Source organism: Uranotaenia lowii, chromosome 2 (genome assembly GCF_029784155.1).
Source record: "Uranotaenia lowii strain MFRU-FL chromosome 2, ASM2978415v1, whole genome shotgun sequence".
Classification (NCBI taxonomy): Eukaryota; Metazoa; Arthropoda; class Insecta; order Diptera; family Culicidae; genus Uranotaenia; species Uranotaenia lowii.
In genome coordinates, this window is record NC_073692.1 from 395,525,545 (window position 1) to 395,541,534 (window position 15,990).

Sequence of the window (15,990 nt, forward strand, 5' to 3'; positions counted from 1 at the left end):
TTTTTCAGAGCGTCAAGGCAACTTGTTGAGTCGCTCAATATTAAATGTTTCCCATCTGGCATACGTAATAGTATTTTTCTAAGTGCACTCAAAAGCCGAAAATGTTCCAAATGTAAGCTCTTTTTAGAAGAATTTTTACAGAAATCCAGAAAAGTTTATGCCTCAACATAGTGGAAGATTTAATACTTGTTTTCGTATTTTTTTTTTCAATTTTTTTACTCTATGTTACGAAGGGTTAAGATTCATTAGAAATTACACAGTTGCTAGCGAACCTGGAAAACCGGAAAAAAATTGGAATTCCATCGCGTCTCCGGAAAACCGGGAGTTTTGGCACATCACCGCAAAATTTGTCGGAAAATTTTTACTGGATTTCAAAAACATTTTAAATTTACTTCTAAATGTAAGAGTCATTTTTGATACAAATTTTATTCAATAACACTTATTTTCGTTCAATAGTAAACAAACGAAGTTAAAATCTCTTTTCAAACTCTAAAACTCCTTTTTGTAACTTTTGTTTTTCATATATTTTTTTCTATCATAAAGGCACTAATATCGACAATACTCTTGCTTGATAATTAAAAAAAAATGAAGTTCAGAAGATCGATTTAAAAAAAAAATTCAAAATTATGTTACGCAATTCAAGATATTTGAATCTAAGTACAAGTACTTTTTCTATTTTCCCAAAATTTCATGTTTGAAGCATAACTCAAAAACTGTTCTACAGATTATTTTTTGAATTTCGTTTGCGGATTCAGCGCACGATTTCACATTGAAAATACAGGTCGGTCAATAAAGTTTACGATATTTTTCTAAATTTAGTAACCTAGTGTTATAAGGGCTTTACATTGATTTTTTTTTATTCACCATGAGTTTATATTAAAAAACCAGTTTGTATTATAAAAACCGGAAAAATCTACATTTTAACCGCGAAAACTTTGGAATTACAAAACGGAAAATCGCTAGCAACCCTGAAATTTAAATTGCGAAATTTTTGGTCAACAAATTCCAACTGACAAACTAAGTACTGTTCCTATGCATTCATTCTGGAAGAAGTTCTCTTAAGACAGAAAGTTGATTCGGCCCGATGCAAAAAAGTATAGGTATAGGAATGAAAGAGATAATCCAAGCTCAAAATGCAGATATGATAATTTTTCCATAGCGGTTAATACGAGTATTAAACCGGTTTATCTTTTCTTTTTGGGGACAGCTTTCGATAGTCTTAGAATGGAACCAGAGGTATGTCTTCATATTGATTGAAATCTTATGAATGCAAAACGGGCTCTCTTTTTGAAAAATAATCATTCCTAGACTATTTATTAAATAATTGTGTGAATTTCAAATATATTGAAAAAAAATTTGTAATTTATTTAAAATTTTTATTTTAATATTAATGAAATCTGGAGGACCTTTATGATAAAATTAACGCAATGACTCCTGGTATTTCGCAAATGCATCATAAACAGTTTGAACTCAACATCCAAATTTGATGATCTATCTTCACTGAAGTTCCTCATGGAAAGCGAACCTGAACCAAAATAATAACCCACTACCCCTTTCGTTATGCTTTGCTAATCTTTCATTCATCATGGAATGGAAGAAGATGTTGTTATGTGTACGTGCAGTTTTTATCAATGTTGGCAAACTGCTGAACGCAGGAGTTTCTTTTTTCTTTGCTTACCTGCTGGAATCTATGCAACTTTCAATTCACAATAATTACAGCACCAACTATTCTCCCATTCTCTTGGTTCGCGAATCTCACCTGACTTCGGGCACAACCAATGAGGTTCATTCAAAGGCATCACCACACACCACAAGAGTCAGGTCTCCAGTCATTCAGTTGGCCAACCAAGCCCGAGGTTTCATTCTCTTGCCATTTTCCGAACCGATCATTGCAATCTTCCAGCAAGCATTGTTACAGACTAGTTAGTTTCTCTCCGAAGTCGTCGACAGCAATCCGTCCGTTGTTTCTTTGTTAGTCACTTGGTGGATGTCGCGAGTTTAAGAATCGTTTCCGCGTCACACGGCGTTGTTTATGTCCTGTTTGTTGCATTCGGGTTCGGCTAGAACAAAGTAGGCCTTCGAACGCTTTACGATGGTGTGCCATTTTACACCCAATTATTAATCCCTACTTTGATAGTTGGCGCTAATTGTTGTTTTTATTTTGCTTTTTCACTCTCTTGTAGGTTGATGAATCGTGATTTCCAGAAGTCAACAAGCAACGATCTCATAGTGTAGGCCGTAGTGAAGATTGCAAAGCTACTTACTAAGAGCAGCGACCCCGTGCTGCTTATCGTCTTCGCCGTCGTCGTCTTTAGTCCGTCTTCTTGAGTGATAAAGTGATAAGAGGCCAAAAGAAGCAGAAAAAATGTGCAGCAAAGGAAAAAGTAAAGTATTAAAATCCGTTCAAATCTAGTACTAATCCTACCCCGATTAAATCTCCCCGTCTGATGTAACTTGTGCTCTTGCTGAAAGCTCTCAACGTGGTGGTATTAAGGGAAATAAAAGTGCAATAAATGTGATAAAACAAGAAGGAGGAGGTCTCTGTTTGCGAGTTGTGCAATTTTTACGTTTGAAGAAGCGAACCTCAATCAATCGATCGGTTGACGTTCGGGTGATCTGTTGCAGGCAGGTCTCTTTGATAAGTTCGGTGCTGGGCTCATAAGTGTTGTTACTGGAGCATGAGAAAATAATCACAGTTTTAGTGTGGAAGCCTATATCAACATCAACAACAACAACAACAACTAAAGCAACAGAGGAAGATACAACACAGGTTCCTCGTATTCGTTCCTCGGATCGGTAAACAAGAAAACTCAGTGCTCAGCTTCTTGCATGCGGTGAATGAACTTCGTTTCGGATTTACTAAAGTGGATTAAAGCGGTACGGCAGAGCATCATGTCCAACTCAACCGGATTGTGTGAGTACTTTTTCTCTCTTTCTTTGAAACAAAAAATCTAATAGTTTTTTTAGCTCGAAGATTGGAAGCATTTTCCCAAAACTAAATTAATTTCGTGAATATTTATATTACCATTTTTTCATAAAGGTGCACGGTTTAGTTGTTTAATTATCGAGTCCATAAATTTAATGATTTGAAGCGAAGAATCATTGAAAATTTGGCTGAATCAGGCTGAAATCTAAAGGGGTTTACACATTTTTTAATCTTTCTGACACAGTTTGAATTATCCACGATATGACGTAAACAAATATCTCCCATTTTATCCCATATGGTACAGAAGGTTTGAATCATACAGAAGTTCGCTGTATAAATGGTTGGGTTTTTCCATGGTGATAAAACAAAAATTGGACTGTCGATGGATAAAAAAATCAGGGGGGAACTAATCCCAAGTTCAGAATTCTATCACAGATTTTCAAAATTTTCTCATTTGGTGATGTTGTTAAATGTTTTTTAAAAATTATTTTAGATCTACAACTTTAACCCTCACTCGTTGATCGAAAACCAGTTCAGAATTTTAAATTTTATATGAGTTTTACCGTTTTCAAATTTTAAACTGAAATCCAATTTAGGATTCTTGATTTTTACTTCGAAACATATATAGAAATCAGAAATTAAAAGCTGTTTTGAAATCGTCGTTCAAATTTGGTTTTTCATTTAATTTAGAGTTTGATTCATGATTTTAGAAACTTACTTACATTTTCAATCTTTCTATTATATAAAATTCTCTTGTAACGGTGTTTGTAGTACTACTCCTCCGAAATGATCCAAACGATTCTTATGAAGTTATTTTTAGAATATTCTGTAGGCATGCGAATCGGTTTATATCGAATAAAATAAACAAAAAGTCGCCTCAATTGTCCGTAATAATTAAATTTGTAGTTTTTTTAATCATATTCAAGTCATGGCATCCATTTTTTCGATATTGTTTTTCCTTTGGGCGGTTTGTTTTTCGTCTCCAAGGTCGAGGCGTCGCGAGTAAACGTCGCGAGAGGATAGTAACCATGGCATAGCATACTGGTTAGTGGGAACATTTGGGCGCGTATTTCTCAACCAGGCATACTGTCAATGCAGGTGGTGGCACTGTGAAGCCTCGATGTGATTTTTTTCTTTTTGATTTCCAGCTCATTTGTACAGTTAATATTAAAGAATGACGCCTAGATGTGACCCAGATTGATATTTTGCCGATCGAATAAAAACCATGTTAAACGATTTTAAAAATTAAAACTATTCTGATTTCATGATATTCAAAGCAGAAATTGTTGTCTAAAAATATGAATTTAATACTGATGCATATGATATAGTGGTATGACTCTTTGCGGACGTTTGAAAAAAAAAGTTGGAAGATTTACGTAGAATTTATACGCCTAGATACCATTTTTCTAACAAGATGTACTTAACTGAAGATGTATCAAGTGCCTTTAAATTTTTAGAACAACAACAAAATCCGGTGAAAATTAACAAACACATGAACTGAACAAGAGTCTGTCCTTTGAAATGAATTATATAGGATTGATGTTAATTTAAAGGCCGAATGCTAAGATTTTTTTTTGTTTTTTTGCAAGCATAAGTGAAAGTTATCAATACAATAAACCTTTTTTTCATAACAAAAAGTGAGGATATGTATTTTTCGGAAGAATTTTCAGTTAAGAAGGTACACCAGAGCAAGTGCAAACGTTCAACACTTACAAAAAATGTATGAATTGCTTCATTTATAAATGGTTGGGCCCAACTCAACTTTTTTTTAAATCATTCATCGAAAAACTGTTTACAGGTTCACTGTTTTTTTACACACTATTCAAGTACGTAATTAACAAGAAAGTGTAAGACTTAAGATCCGCTTTTTTGTTGAAATTTTTTTTTATGATTGATATTCCAGAAGCATTTTTTTCGATAGCAGAAGCAGATTTTTTTGATAAGATTTTATTTTGATCTGAAAGTGTTGAAAATAATATTAACTTCTGTCATTTCACACGGTGGAAGAAGTTGAAACGCTCCTTTTAGCCATGAAACGTCTACTTTTTAAGAATTTTATATCCAAAATGGTCAAAACGGTTATTCTAAAGAAAAACTACAGATATATCCATAAAAGTTGATAAAAAAAATACAAAACAGGAACAAGTATTAAATTCATTTAAAATTCTTCATACTGACGCATCTGAAAAAGAGCTATCTGTTTTCACTTGCACCAATAAATGGGACAAATGTTTACATAAGTATTTTTGTTTTTGAAAGAATATGAAAGTTGAACTGTGATGACATCCGTTTGAACTTGCCCCGGTGATTTTTTTAATTCCAATTTACAATAAAAAGAAAAGACAACTTAATTTGTTTAAAAGGCTTCAAGGTGCGTTTATTGCAAAATTTCCAGAAAATAGAATGAACTCATGATATCACTGTAGCCTTTATAGATTACTTCTTTTTGATCTATTTAATTTTTTTGCAATCTGTTTTTCAATTAAATGTTATTGAATCTTGAAAATATCACATAATCTTGAATGAAATCACAGATCGCCTCCAACACTGTTCAGGAAATTTTGAAATCAGAGCACCCCAATGCTTCAGTAAGAATTTTCAAACACAATGGGTTAAAAACATATGTCCTTTAGGATTAAAAAGAAAAAAATGCTGAAATTTGGTTGAATCCCAAATAAAATAAACATATGTTTTTTCCACCTTTCGAAACCGTCTCCTTGATTAATTGAGTTAAAGTTCAAAGGAATTTATTTTGCATTTTTTGCTTGAATAAATAGAAAATCGTTGAACCTATTTTTGGATATGTTTTTGGTGAAAATGTGGATATTAACTACTTCGAAGGGTGAAGATGGAGAACAAAAAGCTGCTTGAAAATGGTTAGTAAAAAATCTTCTTTAATGTTCTTATTTCTTCAGTTCTTAAAAACATACCATACAAAGCTAATCGGGAGCTGAAAATACTGCGTTAGGCAGAATATTGGGCAAATACTCCAAAAATTGTCCCGATATTCAAAATTCAAATTCCATTAAGTTATGCAATAAATTCCAAATGATGAGAAACATTTGAATTCGATTTAAACCTTTAAGTGAACTCGAGCTAAGCGGAGTAAATCAACTAAATGGTATTCAATAAATGAAACGTAGATGTTATCAACAAATAGTTATATATGGAACAAGTTACAAAAAGTGGATTACTTGGCGTTTGATGGTTACGTTGAGAGCTGAAGAAAGCAAATTTGCAACGAGAAGCTGATAGCTGATACCATTCGGCAATATTCAAAACATCCGAATTAAAGAAAAGTAAATAAAAATGTATTCATGTCAGATGCATTTAAAGTTTATTGAAGGTAATTTTTTGATAATTTAAGTAAAGACCCGAAGATTTGAGATGAAATTCTTAGGTTTGATTCCGATAAAATTAAGCGGGACAATTCGAGTAAATGGAAAAGAAGGAATTGTAAAAAAAAACTAGGACATGTTCACGAAAGCCATACGATTAACAACTCAACATTTGATGCTTTTTTAAAATTAAACAGTGAAGAAAAAATGAAAAAAAGACGCCAAGTTTAAAATGGTAAGACGAAGTTTACCGGGTCAGCTAGTATTAAAATAAAATCTTCGGAAAATCTATCCCGGTACTACTTCTCCTAAATAATGAAATGATGCGGGGTAAAGTACGGTGTACGTTAATAAGTTTTCCTCGCAAAAATGCTCTTTCGCTCTTTTCAACATCTGTAAAAATTTTCTCCTCACTTTACTATCCATCTTTATCAATTTTCAATTCTGATATTTTTTCTTCAAGTATATAAATTTTCACCGATATGCCGAAAATAAATTTACGAAAATGAAAAATGAAATAAAAAACTTAAAACCATCCTGTGTTTTTGTTTCATATTCAGATTTGAAGTTCTCAAACTTAATTCTTATGCAGAATTCAAACGAAACTTCAAATAAGTGATAAAAAAGTGAATACTCAGAATCAAATTCATTAAACTAAACCCTTGTATTTATTCAGATTCACTACTCGGATTAAAATTGAATTCAGATTGAAGCCCAAAACATCAGAATCTGAATAATTGATTCATGAAATAAAACTCACTCTTTGGCTAATATTTGAAATTCTGATCTGGAGTGAAGATTCAGAAATCGTTTTTTTTGTTTATTTTAGAAATTGTACTAAATTAATGAAATCGAAAACAGATCCCAAATTCAAATTTCGACTCCGGTTCCAAGTTCAGAAACTGAATTAATATTCCAAATTCAGATTCAGCTCGTAAATGATTTGTATAAACAAAATAAGGAATTCAAATCGCAAGATATGGCAGACTTATAACAAATACACGGTTTCTCTGATGGAACCATTTTATTTATCGAAAATTAGCATCGCTAATTGTTGCATTGTTTGAAAGTTGGGTCTTTCCCCTTTCAATTGAGCCCAAATTTGAGATAATCCATAGAGGAGTCTAGAATAATTTATTTATTTTTTTTTTGAAATTTGTTTAACCTTTTTAATGTTTTTTTTTTATCAAAGAAAAAATCATATTAATCACTGTGAAAACGTTCGTCTTACCTTTAGAGTTCATTCAACGCCAAATGTCAATATTAAGGTTAAATAGAAAATTTCCCTGGCTACAGTTTTGTAGAAGACATCAAAGTGATACAAATTAAGCGAAAAGAGTTATAATGTGACTAACAAAGCGATTTTTATTTCATTTGAAAAATCTATTTAAACTTCTCATCACTGTATAAATATTCAAAATAGTTTATTTTCATTGAAAAATCAATCTTTTACATAAATTTGATCAGGATTATCTGAAGTAACGACCATTAATGGGGTTTTATTATTCCAAAACAAATATCAAATTCTTTTTTTGTCACTCCAATTTTTCCAAAAATCCCGAAGTAAGGAATAGATAAAGTTAAAGTCATCTTAAACAAAAATTTGATACAGTCTTCGAAAATTCAAACTGTAGAAGATGGGAGTAAAATCACCTGTTGTTTACGATTTTTTTTGTCAAATGTTTGATCTAAATTTGTTGATGTTGTGCGATGTAGATTGTATAGAAGTTTGTTGCAAGGCAGCTTTTGTCCATTTGTTTTCCAATTCATTTAAAATTTGAATTAATTTTAATTATTTACACGAATGCCTTAAAAAACGCTAATTTATGCAATCAAACATAAACAATATGTTGAATTTTTTTTTAGTTTTATAAATGACACTCTATCATCCTTGTGGTACCCGTGTCTAAGGTTTTACAATCGATTAAAAGTGAAAAGTATAAAAACCTTCAGAAATCATCAAAACCGATGAAAGAGTTTCAACAAAACTATTGGTTTTAAAATTCAGGTGGATTATATAAAATTTGGGCTTAAATGTAAGAAGTAAGTCTAATTTGTTTCCTAGTCCCAAATATTTGGTCATGAAATCCTTACGTTAACTTAGCTTAAATATAAATAACTAAATTTTCAATAAAAGCAGGTGACATTTTTTTTTCAGAATTAAACCCTACAAATGCTCTTTACTTCAGATTATCCTGAGCATGAAAGATGCAAGATTGATTTTTTATATAAATAAACCATCCTAAACATTAACACTCTACAATCAATAACCAAGCTCGTAGAATACTATTTCTGGTCTTCGTACAATCAGTGATGAGAAGTTTTATTAGATTTTTCAAATGAAATAATAATCACTCTGTTTGTCACATTACAACTCTTTTCGCTTAATTTGTATCACTTTGTTGTCTTCTACAATATTGTAGCTAGGGAATTTTCCTATCCAATCATGTTATTGACATATGGAGTTGAATTAACGCTAAAGGTAAGACGAGCGTTTTTACAGTGATTATTATGATTTTCTCTTTGAAAAAAACCAATAAAAGTGTTAAAAATATTTCAAAAAAATAAATTGTTCTAGACCCCCCGAAGGATTATTTCAAATTTGGACTCAAATGAAAGGGGGAAGACCCAGCTTTCGAATGGTGCAAAAATTAGCGATGCTAATTTTCGAAAAATAAAGTTTTCTTCCAGAGACACCGTGATATTGTAAATTCAAATTATGAATTTTTAATTTTTGATCAAAGTCAGATTGAATAAACAATTCAGCTGGAAATAACAAACATAAAGTGGAATTTAAGTTTTTTTTATAGATTTATTATATGAAAAAAAAGTTAATTTTTCAAATTTCATGGATAATAAAATTGATTTTTAGAGCAACATAATTGCCGATAAAGAAAAAAATATACGGATTTCCTTATTTTGTTAGTGTATTGATTAACATTATTAACCCTCTAGTGCATTTACTAAAATTGTCAAAAAATAACATAAAATAGTTATTTTAACAAATTTTTTTTCGCTAAATGATTAAAAAGATGTTGTTCTAAGATTCCGTAATGATGACGGCTTTTTGATACGCGCGTGGTATTCGCTATAGCTAAGAGAAGCTTGAAAACCAATAAAAACGAGAAAATGGTCCATTTAACCAAAAATAAAGTCTAAGAAAATATTGTTTCGTATAGTTGTTCCTTCTAATAAAATTACAAATATAAGCCCTAAATGTAACACAGATGCTGGATTGAAATATGAAAAAATAATTTTCCTGAACTTGGTTAAAAATGATGAATTAAAGAAATTGCCTTAAATATTTTGTTTGATAAATGACATATTTTCCATCAATATGTTTTTTTTTTTTTGGAATGCCAAAGTTGTTTGTTATCACAAAATAAAACTTTTTCAGCGAAAAAAAAATTAGGTTTTAAAGAGTGAATATTGCAATTTTTTCGTCAGCCTAATTTCAAATTATAATCCTAAATTTGGTTTAAAATTGTAAGAAACAGATTTTTGCCGCAAAAATTTAATGATGAAATGAAATAATCTAAATCTATCAGACTCTTGAGCAAGTTGCCCCAAAATTACGCTAAAATTACGTTCCATCAAACATAATTAAGATGTATCAAGAAGCACTCAAAGTTTGAAATTTTTGATTCTCCAAAAGTTTCTGTGGATGGACGAGAGAAAAGAGGTTTTTCAAGCAAATTTCTTAAAAAATGCACATTACTCAGATCTATAGAGATTATGCTGCGAGTCACGTGACGTGACTTAAGAAAGGGGATGACCATTTTGTCCTAACTCAAGCTACCATTCAGGAGTTAAAATTATAGATCGGTTAAGTTGCGATCGGTTTTCGAAGCTCACCCGACCTTTTGTTTGTTTCCTTGCCTTTCCGGTCAAAATTCAAGTAAATGTTACTCCCAAAAAAATCATGTAATTTATATCGAGGCACATCAGTGAGTGGTGTCCTAATCTAACCAAACAACTCCAAAACATGCTTGAAATTTATTTTGATGTAACTAGCTCAAAAATTTGAGATTTTAGTTTGGAGTTTGCTAATACTTATGTATCTTCTACTGTACTTATATATATCGGTTTGCAAAAATCCATTATGCCTATTTAGTAAATTTCTTTGCAGAAAATACTCTGAAAAGTGTATGATTTGAAAAGCAGATGAAATTATAAGAAAAGCATAACTGGAATTAATACTCGAGCTCCCAAGCAAAATGATGCGTGGCCACTACTTTCAAGCGGAACAAGAAAACATTTTATGGAACTTTCATCCTATTGGATGATTCATTCAAAAAAAAAAAAATAGTGAGACTCGATCTCACTGCAACATCTCATCTCGGCTTGCCAGTCCGATATCTTACCGATGCACCATCTAAGCAAGTTAACAAACGAAAGGATTAGCAAAAAGGTTCGTGCATATTAATTGTTTAATTTTTTCTATGATGTTTAAATCTTTCTATGATTTCGTTATAACCCATCAGATTAAGACGAAAATGCTTACATGAAAGTTTTGCAGGTCGTGAAATCGACTCCTGATTTCCAACTTTGTAACAGACGACAGAAAAGGGGTCGTTCATATGAGCTGTTTAATGTATTCGAAATAATTGCTTTATTATGCACCATTATCCATATTAACTTTTTTTTATTTTTTCATAATGATTGTGTTGCTTTACATAGCATCGAATCGAAAATTCATAAACAAGACAGGACGGAGTATCTATTTCTTATTCCAATATTGTTTCCAGATGACAAAAAAAGGTGGCGTCCATAATAGCTGTTAAATGTTTTTGCAATTATTTTTTTTTATTGAGAATTAGATCGAGACAGCAATACCTACATGATTTTTTTACAAGACGGATAATCGATTCCTGATTTAAATTTTTTTATCAGGTAACAAAGCTTTTAGAAAGCATCTCATAAGTCATAACAGACCTTTGGACGATTTCAAAATAGTACAGTTTATAAAAGTCGGTTCAGTAAACTGAGTCTACATGACGCTAACCGGCTAATTGTCCTTTTTTGCTGGGTGAGTCTGTTAACCCTATTCCAAAATCTAAAAATGAGAAATTGTAGTGCTCCTCATTTCAAGAAAAGTCTGAAAATTTCATATACATGTCTAGCTCTAACCGTTCCTCAGATATCGTATTAAGAAGGTACAGTTCGGGTGGCCCTGACCGCAAAGGAAGGTTAAATATAATTATCTTTTATTTTCATTCATTATGAAATTATTTGATAAGAAAATCAAAGCAACTCGAAAGAATCGTTTATCACCTACCAGTTGATAATAATAAATTTCAAATACTGCCCCCAGCCGGTTATTGATAAGATTAGATACAGATTTTTTTTTATTCCCATTCATTGAAAATAACGCGGATTATAAATCTTAAATCCTTCTAAATGTCTTCGAATGACTTTGGTTTTCGTTTATCGTGATCGATAAAATATCAAAGAAACTGATATAAGTCAACATGCCTTGTGTGGATGGTCAAAAAGAATGATTACATAATTTCCTACCTTTGAAAAAAAATTATCTCATCTCTCTAGAGAGCTTCCCATGGTTATAAGTTCTTGATTTGATTTTAATTTATATTACTTGAATACCTCTTATGACTTGTCTCTAAAAAATGTCAGATTAATAAAAAAAAAAACCTCTAATTGTGTTCGAGAAATCATCATTTTTTAAGTTGCAATTTACCAGGCATTAATCAAAGCTCTTTTAGAAGCATATTTAGTAACAATGCATCCAATCTCATATTTAAAAGTTGTAGAAAAATATTTACCATGATTTGTCTTCCGAAAATATTTAAAATATTACCTTAACTGTGACAAGAAAAAGACCTCCATGCCATAAAAAAATCAACAAACGGATTAAACCGTCATAATTTGGTTTTGCCTTGTAGTTTAGCTTTTTCGGTTTTTAACCGCTCTGTTCCAACGTCACTCCCGGTGAATGAGCCGAGTGAGTGATTCTGGTTTCATTTTCAGAATGATCTATGTCGTTTGATCGAAAACCTAGCGGATAGGAAGATTAAAATAAAAAATAATTACTCCCGTCCGTCCGCTCGCTGCTTCCACTCGGTATTAATTGCTATGCTTCTGCTCATGTGAACGATAAGTGACGTGGTACTAACAACGTCGTTGATGTGCTTTAAGAGTGTTTTTTTTTTCTTCTGAAAACGAATATTTTTTACTACTTTTTTAAAAGCTTGAAAATTGTAATAACAAGAGAGTTGCAGTTTAAAAGGTCTCTAGATGCATGCTTCATGCAGATCGAGGGTTATCATCACTTTTCTTGCTTGGAATGAAACATCGTATTCAGAAGAAGTCATGTACTTAAATTCGTATTAGAATTCATATTCTAAAGTAAATCATGATTTTAAATGTATATTTAGTATGATATGCAGAATAAGATTTTACCAAGATGACATGTAAAAGGGCTTATAAACTTTTGTTGCAACTGAAAAAATTCTGTTGCACACTTAAGTTTTGTTACAAAGATTCCAAAGCTATAAGTTGGACGATGACCTACGTAGCTATTTTATTCATTTTAAGTACATTGCATTTTTTGGCACAAATTTAAACAATTGTGTTTTGATAAGTATGAAAAAAGGATTCGAATGCAATTCGAATTTTGAAATTTGGTCCACCCTACCCTGAGATAATCGGGTTTTAATTTTTAGTGCAGTTTTTGGAAAATGTCCCAACTTAGTTTAATTTAAGTCGTATAAATCCAACATAAACATTTTGTTAAAAACATACAAATAAGGTTTTGATTTAGATCAAAACTTTCATGTTTTTGAGAGGGTGACCGGCAGTGTATAACACCTCCAAATAGAAAAATTTCGATTCAATTGAGTACCTTTAGGAATAAGGAGGGTGGTCAGCGAACGGGGAAATCCGAGAAAAACCCGGAAATTTAAAATGGGACCGGGAAAACCGGGAAAAAGACTGGAATTTCAAATCCATACCGGGAAAAAATGTGTGGTTCATTTTTTTCCATACATGAACTTATTGAATTCTTAATTTGATCAAAACTTATTTGTTTCTTAGAAGCGGGGAGATATCTGAATTAACATTCCATGGGAGAAATGCGTAAAAACTCGGGAATTTCTGCAAAAATCGGGGTTTTTGAGCTTAGCGCATAAGTGTCGGTGCTCTGAAACGTTCTTGTTCCATGTCTAGAGTATTTTAAGTCTATTATGTATGTAAGAATTGAACGTTGTGGAAAAAATTTCTCGAGGATTACCTTTTTCTTAGTTCACAGTTATTTTGCAGTGAATTTGAAATGTAAGACCTAAATATTCTATACCTTACTAAATTTTGTTTACGATTCTAAGGAAAGTAGTAAAAAGAATTATTTTTTCAATAAAATTGCAACTTCAAAGATTTTATGTAAATTTGTAATTAACTTCATATGCTTAACATCTATCTAATCACTGGAATTATTCTACATTGGTTCAGAATGAATGATTTTCAAAATTCTATCAGGTGCTCTTTTTAAAAAAAAATCATTTAATGTTAAATCGACACTTGAAAAATGAGGAGAAATTTAATGAAAATATTTAATATATATGGGGAATAGTTTTGAAAAGTCATACCAAAAAATCAAATGAATTTGTGAATCAATAAAGATGAATTTTTAATAAAAGGAAGTGAAAGCCATAAAAGTAATGCAATCACGCAATTAAGCTTACCTACCTGTAGATCAACTTATTTTGATGGAAAGATTAACAAACGTCTCTTTATAAAAGGTTTAAAGAAAAAATGGGTTGTAAATATTTTTTTTTACTCAAATTTATTAATATTTAGCGGTTTTGAGCAGAGTTTAAGAAAGGCTTCATTACTTCTTTAAAAAATTGAAATTCTAATAAAATCAAAACTTCTTGGTTTGTGTTGCCACTGAAGAAATTTATATTTATTTTATAGTTTCGAAAATAGTTTTTCGCTATTTACTCAGTATTTAACTCTCGAGAATCTAGAATTCACAAGGCCAAGCGGGGAAAATACAGGAAACAAAAAATTGGGTGGCTACCGTGTTATTTCGTTCATAAATGAATGAACAAAAGGTGGAACACGATACTAAGTTTTTGTGGGATTCTATAATTACAGATCATAAGTGTATGAGTGACGGAATCACGTTTGAATATTTTGTTATCTTCTGCATTAAGAATTTATAACAAAAAAATAATATTAGAAAATCAAAAATTCCTTCTGAGAAAAGTTTCGAATAAGATTTTAAACTTAAAGTTCGGATTAAGATACACATTTTCAGTGCGGATTGAAAATTTAGATTCAGAATTTAGCCAGAATATATGCCAAATTCAGCACCCAGAACTTAGGCTTTCAAACACATTAGTATTATAGACGAGAATTTAAAAGAAATTTCAGAATGCTTAGTAAAATTAAACTTCAAATCCTGAAACTAAATTTAAAATTTATTTCTGATTTATGGATGAGTAATTCAATACCAAATTCATCGTTCATGATTATTATTTCAAATTTCAGAAAACAGAGCGCAATAGTATTATTCAATATGAGGACAGGAAAAATAAACTAATTTTCAATCGGAACTTTAACCTGATATTTTCAAAGTATTTTGACCACCCTAATAAGGTCTAAACCAACCACTCCCAAAATAGGTCCGGATCACTTTTTTATTATTTTTTTTCGTAGAAAACGTTTTTATTTTTATTTATTTTTATTTTTTGTATTTTTTTTCCTTCAAACCAAATAAAATATTTTTTCAAATTTTGCTATTGAGTTCGAGCCCAATAGTAAACATCGTACACAGTTGTACCGGATAAGTTTTTAAATAACGATCCGCCAACTGTAACGTTGATAAAGTCGCGAATGCCATAATGATGGTAAAACTATAATCGAAACAAAAAAAAAATACATCAAAAATTGCATAACTACAAGGGCTGAAAAACTACATTTTCAATGCTTTTTCGGTTGTAGTTTTTAAACATTTCAACAATTTTTTTCCTCAATTTTAAACATACAAAGATTGTCTCATAGCGATAATTTTACATAATTTTTGTTAATTTTTTTCACAAATAACTGAGATATTTCAACTTATTCAAAAATCAAACTAAGTAGGTACATATTTGTCGATTTGTTGTCGTTTTTGCCCATCCCACCTTTAGAAGGGATTTATATTTCATTACTTCAACCTAACTTAGGATCATATTTAACTCAAAAAATCAAGCCTGAATGGTTGTTACTCTTAGACCTTAATATCAATAGTTATTTACGAAGCTACCAAAGTACTATTTAAAAAAAAAAACAGATCCATTTCCAGATTTCTAATGTTTTTTGTTTCTCTAAACTGCTTGTCAAACAGCTGCTATTGGTATTGATTGTAAGATTTACATGCTTTGAAACATTATTCGCAAAAAGTAGTTGAAATAATTATATGCTTTGGATTTATGCCGATTATAGTAAACCCCGACTAAAAGCGGGGTTGGGTTTAAGAGAGTTCATTAAATACAAAAACACCATAATTTCACATTTTGTTTTCATAACCGTATGAAATTGTGAGTACCATTCTGTTCATATTGTCGTATCACTTCTTTTTACGCGTTGTTTTACACTGCCGGCCAAAAGTTTGGGATCACCCGCTAAAAAACATGCAAATTTTGATCGTTCATATCTCAGCCGTCTTAGGACATATTGCAAATCTTCTGATCTCATTTGAAAGATAATGAGCAATAGCTATTTCGG

The 15,990-nt window shown here is 31.2% G+C and overlaps 1 protein-coding gene across 4 annotated transcripts in view; it reads left to right on the top strand.

Annotated features, from left to right (window-relative positions):
* Positions 1-15,990, top strand: part of LOC129744058 (long-chain-fatty-acid--CoA ligase 1) — a 107,326-nt gene that overhangs the window by 14,903 nt on the left and 76,433 nt on the right. For 2 of the 4 annotated variants that reach the window (XM_055736389.1, XM_055736393.1), the window contains exon 2: positions 2,184-2,914. In XM_055736389.1, the coding sequence (XP_055592364.1) occupies positions 2,839-2,914 (76 nt within the window). In that variant the 5' untranslated portion in view covers positions 2,184-2,838. Of the gene's footprint in view, positions 1-1,966; positions 2,096-2,183; positions 2,915-15,990 lie in introns of those variants that run through there. The other 2 variants (XM_055736391.1, XM_055736392.1) reach the window with 2 other exon arrangements.